The sequence below is a fragment of the Myxine glutinosa genome, chromosome 1, assembly GCF_964187855.1.
Source record: "Myxine glutinosa chromosome 1, kmMyxGlut1.1, whole genome shotgun sequence".
In the NCBI taxonomy this organism is placed as follows: domain Eukaryota; kingdom Metazoa; phylum Chordata; class Myxini; order Myxiniformes; family Myxinidae; genus Myxine; species Myxine glutinosa.
This window is the reverse complement of record NC_136261.1, coordinates 411139932-411162331: the sequence shown is the minus strand read 5'-3', so window position 1 is coordinate 411162331 and position 22400 is coordinate 411139932. Positions and strand designations below refer to the sequence as shown.

Sequence of the window (22400 nt, the reverse complement as noted above, 5' to 3'; positions counted from 1 at the left end):
TTTAAATATCAACAATAACACTGCGTGTAGTAAATGTGTGAACTTATTTGTGGACAATAGTGTCCTCGCTGTCAGACAAAACGGTCATGGATGGTCACTTGAACCTTCAATGGTCACTTCAGAGCACAGCTGTTGAACAGCCGTTTTGACTGTCAGTGATTAGCCAAGGGGTACGGGATGATTTTAATGAGCTGCACGTGATGTCTTGATATTGGCTTTAAAAAGGCCAGTGCAAAATGGGCATTTTGACCAAAAAATTTGACCATTTTGACCAACTTCAAAAAGACCGAAAACGCAAAAGAAACTTATCACTTGTTTGAAATTTAATAAAATTGTAACAGTTCAAAAGAAAACAAACCAACAATTGCTAATTGAAACATTGGCATTTTATTGATGACATGTCAAGTTTTTGACCAAGATACACCATCTCATCAGTTTGTTCTACAGTACAGAACAGCACAGGGTGCAATGTCAGTCCCCTTTCAATAGCGTGTGTGGCCACCATTGTTTTGGATACAGGCAGTGCATCGTCGGCGTATACTGCCTACCAGTCTTTGGATGGATTGCTGCTGGATTCTGTCCCACTCAGTCCTCAATGTCTGAAGCAGCTCTGCCCATGTCCTGGCCCTGCCAACTACGCGTCTCCCAAGCTCATCCCACAGGTGCTCTATGGGATTCAGGTCAGGGGAGAACGCAGGCCACTGCATGGTGTTGATGTTCTCGCCTTGGAGAAATGCAGTGGTAAAGCGAGCAGCATGGGGACGAGCGTTGCCATGCTGAAAGGTTCTCAGTTCTGGGTGGTCTAGCAGGAATGGCAGCAGATGAGGTCGCAGGATGTTATCCACATAACGCTGGGTGTTAAGATTCCCATCCACAACCACCAGAGGCGTCCTGTACCGGCCTGATATGGCGGCCCACACCATCACACTTGGGCCACCCCACCTGTTGGCTTGACGCACGCAACAATTGGCATATCGCTCGCCAGTTCTTCTCCAGACACGCTCACGCCCATCAGGACTGTCCACACAGAACCTTGACTCATCGCTGAAAGCGACCTCGTTCCACTGCGCCAAGGTCCACCGCTGATGCTGCTGGCACCATCTCTGTCGGTTGCGGCGATGGGCAGCCATCATCATGGGGCCTCTGTATGGTCTTCTGGCAGTCAGACCATAGTCATGCAGTCGTCTTCGTGCAGTATCATTGGAGATCCGTGGTTTGCATGCCCCGGAGTTTCTGCCGCAGTGCGGGATGCTGGACGGAATCGATCCCGCAGGTGACTTCGGACCATCTGCCTGTCCTGCCTTGCAGTGGTGACTCTTGGCCTCCCTGATCGAGGTCTGTCATCTGCAGAGTTGTGGAGGGTGTCTCTGTCCACCAGGGCCGATATCGTCTGGTGTGAACAGCCAAGGCGACGTGCCACCTCACGGTAGCTCAGTCCGCCTTGCAGCATGCCCAGGGCACGCTGCCGTTTATCCCTTGACAATCGTGGCATGTTGATTGAAATGCTCATTTTGCACTGGCCTTTTTAAAGCCAATATCAAGACATCACGTGCAGCTCATTAAAATCATCCCGTACCCCTTGGCTAATCACTGACAGTCAAAACGGCTGTTCAACAGCTGTGCTATGAAGTGACCATTGAAGGTTCAAGTGACCATCCGTGACCGTTTTGTCTGACAGTGAGGACACTATTGTCCACAAATAAGTTCACACATTTACTACACGCAGTGTTATTGTTGATATTTAAAGGTTTCAAAGGTGGTAAGTTTCTTTTGCGTTTCAGTATATATATATTTCTGTATATTTATTTATGTGTATATATATATATTTATATATTTATTTATGTATATATATTTCTGTATATTTATTTATTTATGTGTATATATATATATTTATATATTTATTTATGTATATATATATTATATATATTTATATATTTATTTTTGTATATATATATATATATATATATATATATATATTTATGTATATATATTTCCATATATTTATTTATGTATTTATAATAATAATAATAATGCATTTATTTTATATAGCGCTTTTCAGGAAGCCCAAAGACGCTTTAGAAAAATTTATATTTCTATATATTTATTTATGTATATATATTTATATATATATATATATAATTATGTACATATATTTCTATATATTTATTTATGTGTATATATTTATAAGCATGGTGTTGGCTTAGCGGTTAGGGTGCCGGCTTGGGCACAAGCCTGAGTATCCTGAGTTTGAATCCCGGTCGATCGTTGAATTGACGCCAGGGGATTTGACTCAGCTTGGCATCCTTCCGAGGTCGGCAAATTGAGTACCAGCTTGCTGGGATGAATGATCACGGTGTGTACCCCGATTTAGAATAGGTACCCTATCGCTGCGCATCGTAAGAGGTGACTAAAGGTTGGCATCAGGAAGAGCATCTGGCCATAAAAACATTGCTTCAAACATGGAACCATGATTGTAATGGAGCCCGCAAGGCTAACCCCGCTCTAGTCGGGAAAAATGGCCTTAAAACGATTTTATTTATATATATATATATATATATATATATATATATATATATATATATATATATATATATATATATATGTATTGTTGTGGATATGAGGATTGTGTTTTTTTTTTGTTTTTTTTTTTTGCTTTATTCTGGGCCCTCCTGCCTCCAGTCTGTGTATAAAGGTCAAAGGGCGTTCCCGTAATTAATTCCATAAAACATACACGAAGGACACCATATATCCCTGTTCAGTAGTTATATCCTTATTCTGTGTATTAGGCTAAGGCTTTGTCTTCCATTAATTAATACTCCATTGCACCGAATCAATTAAGAATAGCTCCCCTTCAATAATTCCATTTCCCAGCCAAACTCTCCATCTCTGGGTAAAGCAGTTCACAAGAGTGGGGTGCGCGCCCTCTCATTTCGCTGCTATAGTGAATATGTGCTCCGTGCTCTGTTTGAACAGGAGGGGCGGGGTCGCCAGGGAGAGGCAAGCCCAGGGCGCGCCACGAAGGGCGGGGCTGTTCAGCCCCATGCCCAAATAAGGAAACAAGCCCGTGGCTCGCCACGAGGGGCGTGCCGTCGGCGCCATGACCAAATAAGGAGACAAGCCCGTGGGATTGCCATAAAAGGTCACGAAACAGAGCACGGGGGGGAGGGCGGTACCGAAACCGACGAGGGCGTGACAGACCCGCGCTGAAGGTATGAGAGAAGGATGCGATGATCGCTGGGAGAAGAGACACCAGAGATACGGCAGATGAGTCCAGGTGCGTAAGAGGGTTGGCAGTCCACCGGGAGAGAGTTGAGAGTTGCACCGGAGTTGCGTGAGAGATACGGAAAGCCTTTGGGTGGTTGTTGCGTGAGAGATACGAAAAGCCTTTGACAAAGAGCCGCTTCAACCAGCCCCGTTTCAACCAGCCGCGTGAAGCCCTGATAGGGCAGCGAGTGACCCTGCTGGTGTGCGGTGTAAAGCCGAATACAAGGAGCTGCCGGCTCCTCGCTTCCCGCCCGGAGTGGACCTGCTCGCTGTGCCCTGTGATTCCACCTGCTCATCCCTCCAAACGATTCCTGCCCTTCCATCCTTTTGCGTACGTGAGTTTGTTTTGTTTGTTCTGTCCTGGGTAATAAGTTAAGCCTGTTTAGTTAAGCTAGTATTTTCAGTGTCTTTCGGGTCCGTCCCTCTTTCTGCTTTATTTTCTTATCTTTCCTTCTTCCTTGGTTTCTTTGGTCCTGTACATAGTAATAAATTATATTCGTATTGCAAAACCTTTTTGTCTTCTTCTTCTTCTTCACATCCGTGTCGCCTTTGTCTTTTCCCTATTGAATATCTGTGGCGCGATTTTGGCCAACGTTCAGGAATCGGGTTAGTCGGGGTAACTGTTCGGGCGCGGCGGCCATCCGCTCGGCAAACAACATCCTAGCCGCGTCCGTAACAATATATATATATATATATATATATATATATATATATATTGTTGCGGATCTCGGTGCCGGCCTTCTCCCCTTACCAAGAGGGGATTAGTCCCCTTGTCTTTGACTGGCCAACGGGACCCGGGACCTATCACGTTCTTTCCGGACAGCGCTAAATAGGGTTATAGGACCAAATTCGCTATTACCTAAGTACTAGCGCTGCCCTGAAACGAGGAGATAAGCCTCGCACGAATCACGTGTTTTGGTGGATATGCCGAGCGGTAGCGAACACGTGATCCGAGTCATTATCAATTACTAGACCCCGATCAAGTGGTTCTTATTCATGCCACGCTTACCCAATGGAGAAATCACAAAAGCGGTCAAATTCAGAAGAAAAGGAATAACAAGATGTATTCACACTATTTACAATGGTTCAGAAAAAGGGGACACAGTACAGCCTTAAAAACAGTCTTAACTTACTACCCAAGACAAACGGGCCCGTCTCACACACAGACACTCACACGGGGCTTGCTGATGAAGGTCAGGTTGATGGTCACCAGCGCATCCAGGGATGGCTTCCATGCAGCTCTCTCTCCGGTCCCCAGCTCGTACCGCGAAGTAGGTGAAGGCAGCAGGCAGGAGCTCGTATTGTGCCGTTGGGACGCACTGGGCTATTTACGGGGCGAACGGTAGGGGAAGGCTTCTGGCGCAGCGGTAATTCACTGGCGGCTATGGCCGCGTTTACTCGCGTAGCGAGGTTATGCGCTATTGGCTGGGTTGGCTGCAGCCACGTACATAATATGCGAATACAGTTCAACGCCTTGCAGGGCTATTACACTTGATGTGCTCACAATGCGCTCACCGTAAACGTCCTTCCAACACTCTCCTCTGCGAGTCCTTTGACAAAGTGCAATTCCTTCAAGTCCTTAACAACGCGCTCCTTTCCCAACGAACCCTTCAACAAGTCCTCTCCCTCTGCGAGTCCTGGCAACGAGTCCTCTGGTAGCAAGTCCCCTCAAGGGTTTTGTGCCAAGGCTTTTATAGGCACGCCCCGCGAACCTTCTAGCACTTACCAGACGCGCCTTACCACGCCCTATCATGCCATGCCCTTAGAGCCCTGGTTGGCTGGTGGCCCTTACCGTCATTGCCTCTGACGCACTCCTTGACGCCGCCCCACCCCGACCCCGCGCTCCTCCCTTTTCTCAGGCCTACCTCGTGTTACTCGACTAGCGAGCGAACAAAGGGCAGCGAATGCTGCTGGCAGCCAAAGCGTAACAAACTGCTGCGGGTAGCCAAAGTGTAACAAACTGAGGGATCAGCCAAATGGGGCGCGGGATCAATTATGCCCATAGAGGTGGGATTGGAGGGTGGACGCAAAATGAAAGGACCTAGACTCATGTCTTTACACAACGCAGATATTACTAGTGGAAATGGCCTATATTTACACATACTATGACATAACTAATACTCTAAGGTGGCCTACGTGTTGCTCGTGGACTAACTATGGGGGGCAACCCTTTAACCTTTAATGACCAATATGTGCCAATTTCAAAACCGTAGCTATATATATATATATATATATATATTGTCGCGTGACTACCCTTGGTGAACACCGTAGGGTAACACGGATGACCGATTGCGAGACTTTACACTCCCGAGGCGAAAACTCAATGGCGGATTCAAGCTCAACACAAAGTTAAACGCGCGGGAGGCCAGACGCAACGAGCTCCACAGCCTTATCTATTAAAATGAAACACCCAGGAAACTGCGTTCAAATATGTACAGAAAATAATATAAGGATTTATTATTGAAAAGTAATAACAGTGAAAAAAACACGCGCCGGTAATACTAATAACTAAATCGGGACGTCCCCACACGACTGATATCAAACACAAAACGAGGGAGATTAATTACGAAAAGAACACGTCACGTCGTTCAAAATGTACGCGGATTCGGGCTTATCTGGTCTTTCGTCGTCTTTGTGGCTGCCGTCCAACACCGCTCCTTTCGGCCCGATCGCACACCTCGCTCCAAGTTCCACGGCCCTCTGCGTCCGCCTCCAAGCGCCACCAGGCCTCGTCGGTCCAACGGCCCACACACACCACGAGCTCCTTTGCTCCAACGGTCCACCGCAGGGCTGCACGAAGCAACCAAAACCAAGTGCCAACTGCCAACTGCAACGAGCTGTGGTCACGAATGTTCAACGAACCGTGTCCTGTGCCAACTCCGACGAACTGTGCAACGAACCGTGTCCTGTGCCAACTGCCACGAACTCTGGTACGGAACTGTAACAACGAACTCTGCGACTCAACTCTCTCAACTCTGGACTCCACTCGAACTGCCGAAATGGCGTCCGACCGTCGCCTATATTGGTGGCCGATGACGTCACATTGGCGCGCTCCTCAGCCAATCATAGCCTCCCAACTCGCCCAGGTCACGCCCTCTGCGGCATGCGACTCCTGACATCTCCCGTCCGTGACCCCGCGGTCCTGGTGTAACACGTGCCAGCGAGGTTGGTAGGCCTTTGAGGTGCGCAGGCGAGGTTTGTAGGCCTTGGAGGTGTAAACGGTGGCGGTGTATTGTGGCGGTGTTCTTGGCCTGGTGGTGCCCATTTATTACGAAGTCAATGTCAGGGAAAGGGAATTATTTAATGTTGCACTAAGGACCTAACTAATGTTTATGTGGTTTGCAGTGCCATAAAGGACAAAGGTTTGATTACTAGGTGATACTCACAGGGGCGTTACCTTTAATCCCTCACTATTTAACACTCGAATCTCCAGGTAGATCCACACTCATACATCTTACCCCGACAACCGCCTGAACATCAATAACTTATTACATGTAGAGTCCCTGTCACGACAGCCGAATACCTACCTATTCAGATCTACCTAGCTCTAGATGTTGCATTACCAAATTCATAACACAGCCCCCCCCCTGGAACCGTAGCTCCTGCAAGGTTCACCGCAGGGCTACCATTCCAGCCTTAACACTTACTGTCACACACTTAATTAACCTATGAAATAAATCAGGAAGGGCTGTGGGAAGTGAGTCGGACTACCTACCTACACTTCCTTAACATGCTGAACCCCTTAACCATCATGCAAGTATGTACATCTTCTTCGTTGTTCCTGTGGAGGGAGGAAACAACAACACACAACACTAACTTAACCACAAAACTTAACCATCTTTCCAAAACTCAAAACTCTAACCTTTGTACATACCCCGGTCTACAGACCGCGTCCCCCGGTGGATGCCACAAGACTCAACCTTACCTGCGGGGCCATCCCCAATGCATCCCCCTAAATTTCCTCGGGCCCTGTCCAGATGTTACAGGTGAGTGACACGGCTCGGTGGATTTCGCCCACATTCATGCTACACAGACCCCTTAACCACTCATTCTCATTCCATAGGTCATCAAGGCATTGCAAAAATCAACAAAGCACTTATTCCCAATACACCCCCTGCAGGACCATGGCATTGATGTCATTCACGTGTGTGTGCATTCCTCAACTAGGCAGCGGGGAGGTACCGCACAAAAAGATGGTGGGGGGCACATCAGGCTGTGGTGCCCGCAGTCCCAAAAACAAGTCAACCGACTTACAAGTTCATTGCCCCCCCCCCCCTTTACCTCTTGGCCCCGTGACAGCCCAACAGCCCCTTTCCGCCGTTACCTCGCCGGTGAGGGTCTCCACACACACCAGGCTCCTTTGCCTCCTGCTTTCGCGCAGCAACACGGGTCACCGGGGGACTTCCTCACCCCGCGGCGCCCAACCAGACCCTCCACCGACGAGCTCCAATTTCCAGTTACCACCGGCTGCCAGGGGTAATTGCCGCAGAGGGGGGCCCGCAGGCATCGCTCCTCAGAGCTTGCTCTGTACCTGCGGACACACACACCTTCCCCACCCATGGTCCCCAAAACACACTTCCTCCCCCGCTGCCATTCAATTCTCCACACAACTCAGCACAATTCAGTACAATTCCATAGATGGTGTAAAAGGTGTTACAAGGCTTGCCATGGCCTGCCAATGTGAAATCCCATTCACAGTTCGAATCATTGAATCCTTACACATTTCCATTAGCACATTTCCAAAAAGCACAATTTATCGCCCCTCATTATCTCCAATAATCATCACTCACTCTCCAGGTTCCACTCTCACGACCACATCAAAACACCTAACCACAACACAAAAACATACGCCACCCACAAGACACTGTGGCTCCCATTCCATCCCCTCACCGGCCATGTCATCACTCGCTCTCACCTCCCAACTCCAAATTACATGTCCCCAATTTCCCAAAGCAAATCCTGAAGCCTGGGACAGTACTCCTCAAAACACTCACCTCAAGTTCAGGTAGTTGCAGGTTGGTCAGGTTCAAGGGTGTCATCCACCCTTCACAATCCCAAAATTTCACATTGGGCCTACCAAATACTTCCAAATTTCTCTTTTGTCCCCACTACACTGGCAGGTATGTGGATCCGCATCCAACGGTGATCATCACTACACAACTACCTGTGGCCACGACAGCTCTGCACCTCTACCGTGCAAGGGTCACCGGGACAAGGTGAGCAGTCAGAACGCCAACATGGCCCATGAGTGTCCATAAGGGTGCGACCCACCATCCATCCTTCGGCCCCCCTGCGAGGAACACAGCTGCAGCAGCCCCAGCTGGCCAATGTGGTGAGCACTTGCTGCCACAACACACACTACCGCACACACAACCTCGGCCCTGGGGGGCACGGCCGCAGTGCGTGGCATCCCTACAGCCACGTCCCCTGCACCTCCCCATCATCCCCCAGTCCGACTACAAAACTGCAGCCCCCCCAGTGCTCACCCACACTTGACCACACCAAGGTCCAGTCAACAGCCATGCTCCACCAGGAGACCCACCCAGAAGACATGGTCCACACACCTCGGACACGCACAGCACCACGTTGACCCTCAGGCTACACAACTACATCCCCATCATCCCGCGTCCCAAATATCAGCACAGTTGCCCCCGCAACCAGTTGAAAGCTGTGTCTTGCTACCCTATTAATTTTATCACAGCCTCCAACACTTTGGTCTACACACCTGGATCAATAATGGCGTCACTATACAGTGTCCACCATGGCATTTCAAAATCCACCCTTAAATTTCCATCTAACCCACAGATTACCCATGCCAAACATTTGTCACATTTTACTAACCTCACCAAAGAAGGATGCTTTGCCATACACATGCCAGCCGAGCATGGCCCATATGCTCGGCTCGTTACACATCTCCCGATTCACATCCCCATGGCTCTCTTCCCAACCCGAGAGTCCATAAATCACAACGGAGCATCTGTGGAAGGTCACTCACACCATCACGTTCCACAGATGCCCCAATGGTTGTCCGGCAGGCTATCTCCATCCCTGTCCATTCGGTTTGACCCGCGTCCATAGACCAACCACCATGCCAGGTCACCACATGCTGGTTGTCCCAGAGTCTCAGGGAGAGGGTGTCAGGTCGCATGCCCGGGTGATCACTACATCAGGCCCAAGCTGGCCATCTGCGGTGCCACCACCAAAGCGCGACCCACAACACCTCCCCCTAGTGGTCCTCAATATTTGCCATCCCAGGCTTGAGAAACCACCTCGGACCTCCCTGGAGGTCTTAACCCCCACCAGGGTCCGGTGACCCTGCCGGCCCGAGCCACCAGCTCGGACGGCGCCCCGACGGACAAGGGACGCCACACTCCACCAGACCCCCCGTGGGACCCAGGTCGTACCTCGACACCCAAGGCTGGACCCCACGTCCAAATCTCGCCATCACAGCCCCCCAGCTGGCTGGCATACCCAAATTTTGAAAGGGGCAACTTTGGCCCGAGGCCATCACCCATGACCTCTCCATGTCCAAATCCCGCAGCCCGGGGACCAATCCCCACCATGGCTGCTCCAAATCAATTTCCCATTGTAATTTTATTTTACATTTTATTTTACAAATTTTCATTCCCATTGCCAACCCGCAGCTGCAGGGAACAACCTCTACCACCGGTTGTCCTGCCCCTCCCTGCAGTTGACCCAAATTCCCTACAGGGACCAAATCTCCAGAAGCTCTATCTCCCGATCCTCCAAGATCCAAATCCAGCCCGGAGCCAACACACTCCCCCAACTGGTTGTCCAATTTTGGAGCCTCTGTTTCCAAATAGCAGTGTACAGTGAGCGTCCCCTCGGTCATTCCAACCACCTCCTCGGACCAACTCACCTCTTCCCCCAGACTCCTTTGGGCCTGAACAAGCTCTACCTCCATGGGACTGTCACGGGTCTCCAGCCGCTGGATCAACTCATCCTCATCATTAGAAATCATTCCTGGCCCCGCCAGGCTTTGATCAATATCCCCAATAAATACCCGGTCCGGCTCTATCGCATGGACCCCCAAAAACTCTACCCCCTCTTGCTCCGCACCACCGCCCTGGTGCTGCACAATTCCAAATTCATCCCCCGGTTGGGGTGTTGTGACATCCACACGGTCCCGATAAACAACCAGGCCAGAATGTGGGAAACATTCCCCATTACAACTCTCACATTCCAAATTTCCTTCCCCGCTCACCTGTGGACACTCCACGTTTACCTGCAGGCATTCCACGTTTACCTGCGGGCATTCCCCATCTACCTGTACACATTCCCCATCGAACTGTGGACATTCTCCGCTCACCTGTACACTTACGGTCTCCCCATCATCCCCCATTTTATTTGCCAGCCCATTAATTTTAATACTCAATCGATCACTCATTTCCTTCAGTCCTTCCCTCCATTCCTTACTCATTTTATTTTCCAGCCCGTCAATTTTTCGAAGCAATTGACCCAACATCTGGTCGGTTGTCGGGGCCGTTCCTACTGCTCCCGACTCCCCGGTGGGGGAGGGGGATAAGTTGGTGCTCGGGACGAGGGAGGTTCCAAGGCTCACCTCTGCATCTAATTCCCCTATTTCCGGCTCACTCCCGACGCTGACGGAGGCCTCGCTGCGTACTTCCATCTCATCAATTTCCGACATCCGCTTTCCGGAAGATTGTTTCCCGCGCGCGTATTTATTTTAATAATTCCTGAAACAATTTAAATTTGACGAAGACACGATATCGCGCTCCGTTTGCCCGATTGATTATTAAATTTCTCCGCCTCGACTATAAAAATTTTGCGTTCGAACGTCGGGCGCAATGTACGCCCGACCGTGTCGATGTCTCCCCGCGGACAAAAAAATTTGTCCGACCGTGTCGATGTCTCGCCGCGGACAAAAAAAATTTGTCCGACGGGTTCAAATCCTACACTCCTGACACCACTTGTCGCGTGACTACCCTTGGTGAACACCGTAGGGTAACACGGATGACCGATTGCGAGACTTTACACTCCCGAGGCGAAAACTCAATGGCGGATTCAAGCTCAACACAAAGTTAAACGCGCGGGAGGCCAGACGCAACGAGCTCCACAGCCTTATCTATTAAAATGAAACACCCAGGAAACTGCGTTCAAATATGTACAGAAAATAATATAAGGATTTATTATTGAAAAGTAATAACAGTGAAAAAAACACGCGCCGGTAATACTAATAACTAAATCGGGACGTCCCCACACGACTGATATCAAACACAAAACGAGGGAGATTAATTACGAAAAGAACACGTCACGTCGTTCAAAATGTACGCGGATTCGGGCTTATCTGGTCTTTCGTCGTCTTTGTGGCTGCCGTCCAACACCGCTCCTTTCGGCCCGATCGCACACCTCGCTCCAAGTTCCACGGCCCTCTGCGTCCGCCTCCAAGCGCCACCAGGCCTCGTCGGTCCAACGGCCCACACACACCACGAGCTCCTTTGCTCCAACGGTCCACCGCAGGGCTGCACGAAGCAACCAAAACCAAGTGCCAACTGCCAACTGCAACGAGCTGTGGTCACGAATGTTCAACGAACCGTGTCCTGTGCCAACTCCGACGAACTGTGCAACGAACCGTGTCCTGTGCCAACTGCCACGAACTCTGGTACGGAACTGTAACAACGAACTCTGCGACTCAACTCTCTCAACTCTGGACTCCACTCGAACTGCCGAAATGGCGTCCGACCGTCGCCTATATTGGTGGCCGATGACGTCACATTGGCGCGCTCCTCAGCCAATCATAGCCTCCCAACTCGCCCAGGTCACGCCCTCTGCGGCATGCGACTCCTGACATCTCCCGTCCGTGACCCCGCGGTCCTGGTGTAACACGTGCCAGCGAGGTTGGTAGGCCTTTGAGGTGCGCAGGCGAGGTTTGTAGGCCTTGGAGGTGTAAACGGTGGCGGTGTATTGTGGCGGTGTTCTTGGCCTGGTGGTGCCCATTTATTACGAAGTCAATGTCAGGGAAAGGGAATTATTTAATGTTGCACTAAGGACCTAACTAATGTTTATGTGGTTTGCAGTGCCATAAAGGACAAAGGTTTGATTACTAGGTGATACTCACAGGGGCGTTACCTTTAATCCCTCACTATTTAACACTCGAATCTCCAGGTAGATCCACACTCATACATCTTACCCCGACAACCGCCTGAACATCAATAACTTATTACATGTAGAGTCCCTGTCACGACAGCCGAATACCTACCTATTCAGATCTACCTAGCTCTAGATGTTGCATTACCAAATTCATAACAATATATATACTCAGAGGCAAAAGTTATTGTGACACGGAATTTTTTCATTGGTAATCTTGTGAATGAATTTTTGGATTTCAACCAGAGAAAGAGTTTGTTAAAATGGTCGAAGAAACGCAACCAAGCAGTTGTTGTTCGAATTGCATGAAATTTGCAAGAAGCATGACATATTCAAGAAAAATGGCCAGCAATGTTCACTTCAAAAGGCCAGACAACCAGACGCTTATCATTTCCACTCAATGCAGTCTTAAGAAGTGCAGAAGTCAGAAAAACACCTCTATTCATCGTTCTGGAACAAGTTCGACATGCCACGCCTCGGGGAAAATGACAGATGGAGAGCTATAGGTATGCTTCAGTCTGGTACCTCGCAGCGAGACGTTGCTCGTCGATTCAAAGTCCATAGAAACACCATTTGGCACTTATGGCGACGTTTTCAGCAAAACAATCAAGTTATAGACCATCCCTGTAGTGGCCGCCCACCAATAACGACCCCACGTCAAGAACGATGGATTCGAACCACGCACCTCCAACACAGGTTCCAGCCAGCAACCCTTACAGCCCGTACCATACCTGGCAACAGAGGTGTATCTGCAAGAACAGTTCGACGACGTCTACGCGTCCACGGCATCCGTGCAAGACGCCCAGCCCGACGGCCAATTCTGACGCCAGAACATCGACGTCGACGTCTCCAGTGGAGCAGACAACACTTGCGATGGGGAGCACGTGAGTGGAGAAGAGTTCTCTTCACCGATGAGTCACGTTTCCTTCTTCACCGAGCTGACGGCAGGACACGTGTCTACAGGCGCACAGGTGAACGTTACATCAGGCCATGTGTTCTGGAAGGGGATCGTTTTGGAGGTGGGGGCGTTATGATCTGGGGTGGGATAACAGCTGCAGCAAGGACGCCAATGATTGTGATTGAGGGGAACTTGAATGCTTTGAGGTACCGAGACGAGATTTTGCAAATGGCCGCTTTACCGTTTTTGCAACAGAACAGCCCTGGAGTGACGTTTCAACACGATAACGCCAGACCACACGTTGCTCGAGTTGTACAGCAGTATCTTAATCAGAACAATGTTAATGTGTTACCCTGGCCCGCAAGATCCCATGATTTGTCACCCATTGAACACGTCTGGGATGAAATGGAGCAACGTTTACGACGTCATCCGAATCCTCCAACAACGCTGCAGGAACTCCGCCAAATCCTTCCTCGGATATGGATTGATATTCCCCAGGACTTTCATCGACGTTTAGTGGCCTCAATGAGGCGAAGGTGCCAGGCCTGCATCAATGCACAAGGTGGACACACTCGCTACTGACCGTGTGCACTTGCTTGTGAACCCCCTCTTGTGTTGTGGCTCATTTGCATATGCCAGGTGCACTGTTCTCATGGACTGTTGATCGTTACCATACCTTGAAACACTTGTCTTTCCATGTAATAACATTTCATTCGCGGCAGTAAAAGTTTAACACTGATTCTGTTTGTTGTTTGTGTGTCACAATAACTTTTGCCTTTGAGTATATATATATATATATATATATATATATATATATTATATATATATATATATATATATATATATATATATATATATATATATATATATATATATACATACATATATATATATATATATATATATATATATATATATATATATATATATATATATATATATATATATATATATATACATATACATATACATATATATACATATATATTTAATTTAACGCAAAAACTTTAAGCACTTAGGTGGAATTTGTTTAGAAAGCCACAAACTAGACAGATTGGTCGATGTCTATTCCAGGTTTAAGCTAGTTTAAATGTATAGTCCTTGAGATATGAGCACCAACACATTTTGGGCGAACGGACAGACACCGACGTGATTTTTTTATTTTTTTTTAAATACTGAATCGAGGCTCGTGAAAGAGCTGACAACCGCAAGGGAAAGACAGTACAGGGGGACCACGAGGGAAAGACAGCACAGAGGGACCGCGAGGGAAAGACAGCACAGAGGGACCACGAGGGAAAGACAGCACAGAGGGACCACGAGGGAAAGACAGTACAGTGGGACCGCGAGGGAAAGACAGCACAGGGGGACCACGAGGGAAAGACAGCACAGAGGGACCACGATGGAAAGACAGCACAGAGGGACCGCGAGGGAAAGACAGTACAGTGGGACCGCGAGGGAAAGACAGCACAGTGAGACCACGAGGGAAAGACAGCACAGGGGGACCACGAGGGAAAGACAGCACAGAGGGACCGCGAGGGAAAGACAGCACAGAGGGACCGCGAGGGAAAGACAGTACAGTGGGACCACGAGGGAAAGACAGCACAGAGGGACCGCGAGGGAAAGACAGCACAGAGGGACCGTGAGGGAAAGACAGCACAGAGTGACCGCGAGGGAAAGACAGCACAGAGGGACCGCGAGGGAAAGACAGCACAGAGGGACCGCGAGGGAAAGACAGTACAGTGGGACCACGAGGGAAAGACAGTACAGTGGGACCGCGAGGGAAAGACAGCACAGAGGGACCGCGAGGGAAAGACAGCACAGAGGGACCTCGAGGGAAAGACAGTACAGTGGGACCACGAGGGAAAGACAGCACAGAGGGACCGCGAGGGAAAGACAGCACAGAGGGACCGTGAGGGAAAGATAGCACAGAGGGACCACGAGGGAAAGACTGCACAGAGGGACCATGAGGGAAAGACATCACAGGGGGACCACGAGGGAAAGACAGCACAGAGGGACCGCGAGGGAAAGACAGCACAGAGGGACCGCGAGGGAAAGACAGCACAGTGGGATCGCGAGGGAAAGACAGCAGAGAGGGACCGTGAGGGAAAGACAGCACAGAGGGACCATGAGGGAAAGACAGCACAGGGGGTCCACGAAGGAAAGACAGCACAGAGGGACCATGAGGGAAAGACAGCACAGAGGGACCACGAGGGAAAGACAGTACAGTGGGACCGCGAGGGAAAGACAGCACAGAGGGACCGCGAGGGAAAGACAGCACAGAGGGACCACGAGGGAAAGACAGTACAGTGGGACCACGAGGGAAAGACAGCACAGAGGGACCGCGAGGGAAAGACAGCACAGAGGGACCATGAGGGAAAGATAGCACAGAGGGACCACGAGGGAAAGACAGCACAGAGGGACCATGAGGGAAAGACATCACAGGGGGACCACGAGGGAAAGACAGCACAGAGGGACCGTGAGGGAAAGACAGCACAGAGGGACCGCGAGGGAAAGACAGCACAGAGGGACCGCGAGGGAAAATACAGTACAGAGGGACCGCGAGGGAAAGACATCACAGGGGGACCATGAGGGAAAGACATCACAGGGGGACCACGAGGGAAAGACAGCACAGAGGGACCGCGAGGGAAAGACAGCACAGAGGGACCGTGAGGGAAAGATAGCACAGTGGGATCGCGAGGGAAAGACAGCACAGAGGGACCGTGAGGGAAAGACAGCACAGAGGGACCACGAGGGAAAGACAGCATAGGGGGTCCACGAGGGAAAGACAGCACAGAGGGACCGCGAGGGAAAGATAGCACAGTGGGATCGCGAGGGAAAGACAGCACAGAGGGACCGCGAGGGAAAGACAGCACAGAGGGACCGCGAGGGACAGACAGCACAGAGGGACCACGAGGGAAAGACAGCATAGGGGGTCCACGAGGGAAAGACAGCACAGAGGGACCATGAGGGAAAGACAGCACAGAGGGACCATGAGGGAAAGACAGTACAGTCAAGGTTTTCTAAATATAACTCAAGAATGCATAAACAGACGTTGCTGAAATTTGGAGCATATTACCTCAATATACAAAGCATTTACTTCTGAAATTTGCAGCCAATTTCGTCAAGTAGAAGCCGAGAAACGTATTTTCAGTCCCCATGTTGAAGCTGCATACAGAGAAACGATTCCTTATGTTAAGGGAGGGGCGCTTTGTGCCTCCCTTTGATACTAACGTAATCATAAGACTCCAACAAACAAACAAACCAAAAAAAATACCAATTTTGGGGGCCCCCTCTCTCCAAGAAGAATTCAATATAGTACATTTACGTACAAACGCTTCCAATCGCTTAACCTCACTTTTCGCTTCACGAGCGCAGAGTAATTATATAATTATGGGATTATAACCCAAACCCTCTCCATGAACAATTATATAATTATGGGATTGTAACCCAATCCATCTACATAAACAATTATATAATTATGGGATTGTAACAGTCCCTCTCCATAAACAATTATATAGTTATATGAACACAGGAAGTGTTGGATTTGTTTCGATGAAATGTCGACTAATTGTATTATAAATTGAGTTTATTTATAAACTCTGTGATGGGAATTCACAAATCCGTGTCCAAAGAAAGAGAAGAAGAACAAAAACTTCAAAAACAGTTTAGGACTCACTCATGATACTCCAAGTTGATGATGTTGTTCAGCTCCCTCAGGATAGGTCCAGACTTGGTGCTCAGATTACATTCCCCTAACCTGTGAAGGCATAAAAACACCGAGGAGTGAAACAAAGAACCATCAGTAGAAAGTTCTAGATAAACGAGTTCAGGAAACTCCTTTACAAGGTTCTTTGTTCCAGGTTAAGAGATCATTAAATAACCTCAAAATTACCTGGATGGAGGTCACCGTACAAACAGAGACGCCAGAGGGGACAGGGGGACAATTGTTTTTTTTATCTCCAGGTATTTATCTTCTACCCTAAACTTATCATTGTTTTGATGAAGAAGAAGATAGTCCATGGGAAATATGGTACGTACAAATGGAGGAAGATTAAAATTGACAATAGTCATAGATCTGATGGCCTACCTATTTTAAAGGGATTGTTGCAGCAAGACCGTGGGAAATCATTACTTAAGTATGAAAAATGTTAAACTTTTTGACAGGAAATGGTTTTGTTGGAAAGTTTTGTGCTTTGTGGATCAATTAGAATTGGTGATCACCTTGTATAATGAACTTCACGAAGAGCTGTGAAGCTTTCCTTTCTGTCCATGCAATTGTGTTCTTTCTTTCCCTTTTCCCTTTTACTTGCGAAAATCGAAGATTTGTTAAGTATATTGGTTGTTCTTGTGCGTTATTCGTCTCTTTGTCTATCTGTCTGTCTGTCTGTTTTGTCTGTCTTGTTTGTCTGTATATCAGTCGCTGGCAGGTCACAATTTTCAACCGATCTTCACGAAACTTCACCAAATGGTAGAGTCATAAGCAAGAAACCTGTTGTTTTGGGGGGGGGGGGGGGGAGGGTCAAAAGGTCAATAGGTCAACATAGGCCAAAGATCACCAACTTTGTCAAATTTCTAAAATCCTCAATTTTCATCCAATTAACTTGAAATTTGTAGTGAATTTGCATATCTGGTCACTGAATTCAACGACCATGTATTTTTGAGGTCAACGTAGGCCAAAAGGTCAACATCAGGCAATTTTCTAAAATCCTCAATTTTCATTCGATTAACTTGAAATTTGAGCAGGATTTGCATATCTGGTCACTGAATTCAACCACCATATATTTTAGGTCAACATAGACCAAAAGGTCAACATAGGCCAAAAGGTCAACATAGGACAATTTTCTAAAATCCTCAATTTTCATCCAATTAACTTGAAATTTGAACAGGATTTGCATATCTGGTCAATGAATTCAACCACCATGTATTTTAGGTCAACATAGACCAAAAGGTCAACATAGGCCGAATTTCTAAAATCCTCAATTTTCATCCAATTAACTTGAAATTTGAAAATGACTTGTGTATCTGGACACTGAATTCAACCACCAAATATTTTTGAGGTCAACATACGCCAAAAGGTCAACATAGGACAAATTTCTAAAATCCTCAATTTTCATCCAATTAACTTGAAATTTGAACAGGATTTGCATATCTGGTCAATGAATTCAACCACCATGTATTTTAGGTCAACATAGACCAAAAGGTCAACATAGGCCGAATTTCTAAAATCCTCAATTTTCATCCAATTAACTTGAAATTTGAAAATGACTTGTGTATCTGGACACTGAATTCAACCATCAAATATTTTTGAGGTCAACATACGCCAAAAGGTCAACATAGGACAAATTTTGTACCTCCAGTACAAAGTCCTCTCACTCACTCACCGCAGGCAGGTTGGTGGTCTTTCCATCTTCTACCGACTCCTCTCTGGCCTTGCCCCCCCAGCTCTCTCCGGGCTCTGTCCCCCAAATATTCCTACAGGTCGCACAAGATCTGCCTGCAACCCTCTTATGGTCAAACTGCCAAAATCAAGACTCTCTGCTCACCTTCACTCCTTCATTCCTCTTTTCTCCCACCTCTGGAACAAACTCCCTCACTCTCTTCAATCCCACTCCTCCCTCCAGGTCTTTAAAACAGCTGTTCACCACCATCTCTTATCTTCCCCAATCCAAAACCTTGATCTTTTCTACCCCTGCTAATTTCACCCCAATCCCACTTTTTTGAAATACCAACTTCTGTCCTGGAAGTCATTGGTGTCCTTGTGTTTTATACCTATCCTGCCTCCCCCCAAGCCCTCTCCCTCCCACACATCTCCTGATGTCCCTGCTCTCAAATGTTGTGTTTGTGTGCTTCCTCCCCTTCTCTCCCCATCTTGTCTACCGCTCCCCTTTTTATATACTTTGTTTGCTTGTTTGTTTGATGTGTTTGTTTGATAAATGTTAGCTCTTTCACGAGCCTCGATTCTGTATACAAAAAAAAAAAAAAAAAAAAAAAAAAAAAATTCTAAAATCCTCAATTTTCATCCAATTAATTTGAAATTTGAAGAGGATTTGCATATCAGGTCACTGAATTCAATCAACAATTATTTTTGAGGTCAACAAAGGCCAACAACGAATTTCATGGACTTCGCAAGTATTGTGCTATGCACGACATATTTCTGGTGTTTTTGCTTTTCCCCATCTATTGATTAAACTGATTTTTTGGATTAAACAAAGTTTTCAAATTCACGTTTCTGTCCCTCTTGTCTGCCTCCTGGTCTGTTGACTCCCCTGGATGCGTGAGATAAGGTTTAAGATACTTTAGTGTGTCGAGGATAAGGATGGTGCGGGGGTGGTATTCATTTTACAGTGCAGACTTGTCCGTTCACGGGTTATTTACCTTGTGTGTTAAACCTGCTGTGTTTCATATCCACAGTGTGCTCTCAGAGTATGGAAGGGTGACGCATTGATTTAGATTTTTGATCTTACCTTTTTTATCGTGAGAGTCTGTGTGTAATTGCACCCTCGATTTCTTCTTCAATTTATAATTTGATGTCGATCTCCAAATATTTATCTTCCACCCTAAATCAATAAATGGAAGGATATGTTTGTTAGTGTTATTTAATTAAATACATTGTTATTGCCATCAAATAAATTATGTCCCCCTTGCCCTTCTACCGCTGCGTACAAACTACCTTTCCATGAGACTTCGCCCCTGGGTTGTGGAAAACAGAAGTTTGTACAAAAAGAGACATAAACAAAACATCTCAACGAACAGTTATTATTTATTTATTTATTTTTATACACAGTACAAAGTCGAGGCTCGTGGAAGTGGTAGCGTTAGTACACTGACTCATCAGGACACATTCGGACAAAAGGAAGAGCAGAGAGTGGGGGCAAACACCACAAGCAGAGTCGAAGACCAGACAGAGGGAGACGGACAAACAATGCGGGAGGGGAGGAACATGGGGCAGGAGAGGATGCATGGGGTGGGCAAGATGGATACAGAAGGAAACTCTCAGGAAGGAAAACTGGAAATTTGGAAAGATGGATTGAGGTTAGCAAGGATATAGGAGGAGGGGGGTTAACAAGGGTAAAAAAATATCATGGATTTGGATTGGGGAAGATCTGAGATGGTGGTGAACAGCTGTTTTGAAGACCTGGAGGGAAGAATGAGATTGAAGAGAGTGAGGGAGTTTGTTCCACAAGTGGGAAAAATAGGAATATTGAGTGGAGGTAAGGAGTGATCCTAGATTTGGGTAGTTTCACCAGAAGGGGGTTCATAGTGGACCCTGTGAGATTTGCAGAAACCTGAAACCTCGAATCAGTTCATCTTTGCGTCATTATACATACTTATACCAAGTTTGACTTGCGTCCTTTCAGCCGTTCTTAAGTTACCACGGTAACAAAAACCTAATACAGACTCTGACCTTTGACCTCTTCATCTCAAAATCAAATGATTTCATCTTTGCATCATAATACACACACTTGTACCAACTTTGGTCAATATCCCAACACTGGTTCAAAAGCTATTGCAGTAACATTATTTTTTTTACCTAACTTGACCTTTGACCTTTGACCTCATGACCCCAAAATATAGTCACTTCATATTCACATCATTATACATACCTGTACTAAGTTTGATTTAGCTCCCTTCAGCCGTTCTCAAGTTATCGTGGTAATGAAACCCTATCACGGACGCACGGATGGACGGACAGACACACCCGGACGAACAACCCTAAAAACGTAATGCCTCCAGTGACGAAAAATTACTTTTCGGTCCTGCACCAGAATGAGGGGTGGGTGCAGGGGTGGTAGTCCTGTAATTGTAGCAAGTTTAGCGACTACCAGGCTAGAGGAGGGGGTGCACCAAGGAGCATGTCCTCTTATGTTAAAGATCGTTTATTATCTCTTACATTAAATACACTTTTAGTTTCTCAAGAAACAATTTTCAAGAATAGATAACGATGTTTTAATATCTACACCGTCCTCACAAACAGGGGGAACAAATGGATGTTAATTAAATAATATAACATCAAAATGAATAAATAATGAGAAACTTAAAATTAACAATTTAATGAATCGATTTGGAATGGTGGATCGATTAAACGTTGAGGGTGTGACACAAACATGAAGGTCCAAATGTCCTCTTCAGTTGAAGTTTTTAACGAAGGTCCATCTACCCCCAAACACTCCCATCACACCCATCTCCCTCTGCAGGTGCACAATGAAGTATTCTTCTTCTTCACCGTTACAACTTCATTCGTCACTTTAACTCATTTACCATGGTCTACAAACATATCGATCACTATGTCTGAGTTTAGATTCTTCGTTCCTTTTCTCATTCAATAACCTTCACCACAAGAGGATGACATAATGAATGTTCAGAATGATTTGTGTGAATCGTTTATCCTTCATAAAAAGTGGTTTATCATTCATCGTTCCTCATTCCCTCTTCATTCCCTCCAATGATCTCCCACACAGGACTGACTGTGCCTTCCATTCCCATAACTGAACACAAATAAAGTTAAAACAAAGGTGAATAATGTAGGTACACCTGGAGAACGTCAGGTACACAACAATTGGGATCATGACATCATATGTTTTTATTCACCAAAACAAATCCCATTCCCACTCACCCAAGGGTTCGTAACTTTGTTTGGGATTTCAGACCTTCCATCAATCCCTCCAGTCCTTCATCACCGATGGGATTCCGATCCAAACTGATGGTAAAGGAGGGAAAGAGAAAAACCCTCAGGTTATCATTCCACTAACAACATGGAGAACTTTGGGAATACTTTCACCATTTCAATAGTTATGTTTATAAATCACATCAATACCAAATAATTATGGGATTATAACCCAGTCCTTCTTCGAAAACAATTATATAATTAAGGGATTATAACCCAGTCCTTCTTCGAAAACAATTATATAATTATGGAATTATAACCCAGTCCTTCTTCGAAAACAATTATATAATTAAGGGATTATAACCCAGTCCTTTTCCTGAAACAATTATATAATTATGGAATTATAACCCAGTCCCTCTCCATGAACAATTATATTATTATGGGGTTATAACCCAGTCCCTCTCCATAATCATATAATTATGGGATTATAACTAGGTTCCTCAC

General features: G+C 46.8%; 1 protein-coding gene across 4 annotated transcripts in view; it reads right to left on the bottom strand.

Annotated features, from left to right (window-relative positions):
• Positions 1-22400, bottom strand: part of LOC137417681 (NACHT, LRR and PYD domains-containing protein 12-like) — a 229634-nt gene that overhangs the window by 121117 nt on the left and 86117 nt on the right. For all 4 annotated transcript variants that reach the window (XM_078770500.1, XM_068103593.2, XM_068103584.2 and 1 more), the window contains exons 13-14: positions 21906-21989; positions 16968-17048 (exon numbers count right to left, since the gene is read on the bottom strand). In XM_078770500.1, the coding sequence (XP_078626626.1) occupies positions 16968-17048; positions 21906-21989 (165 nt within the window). The remainder of the gene's footprint in view (positions 1-16967; positions 17049-21905; positions 21990-22400) is intronic.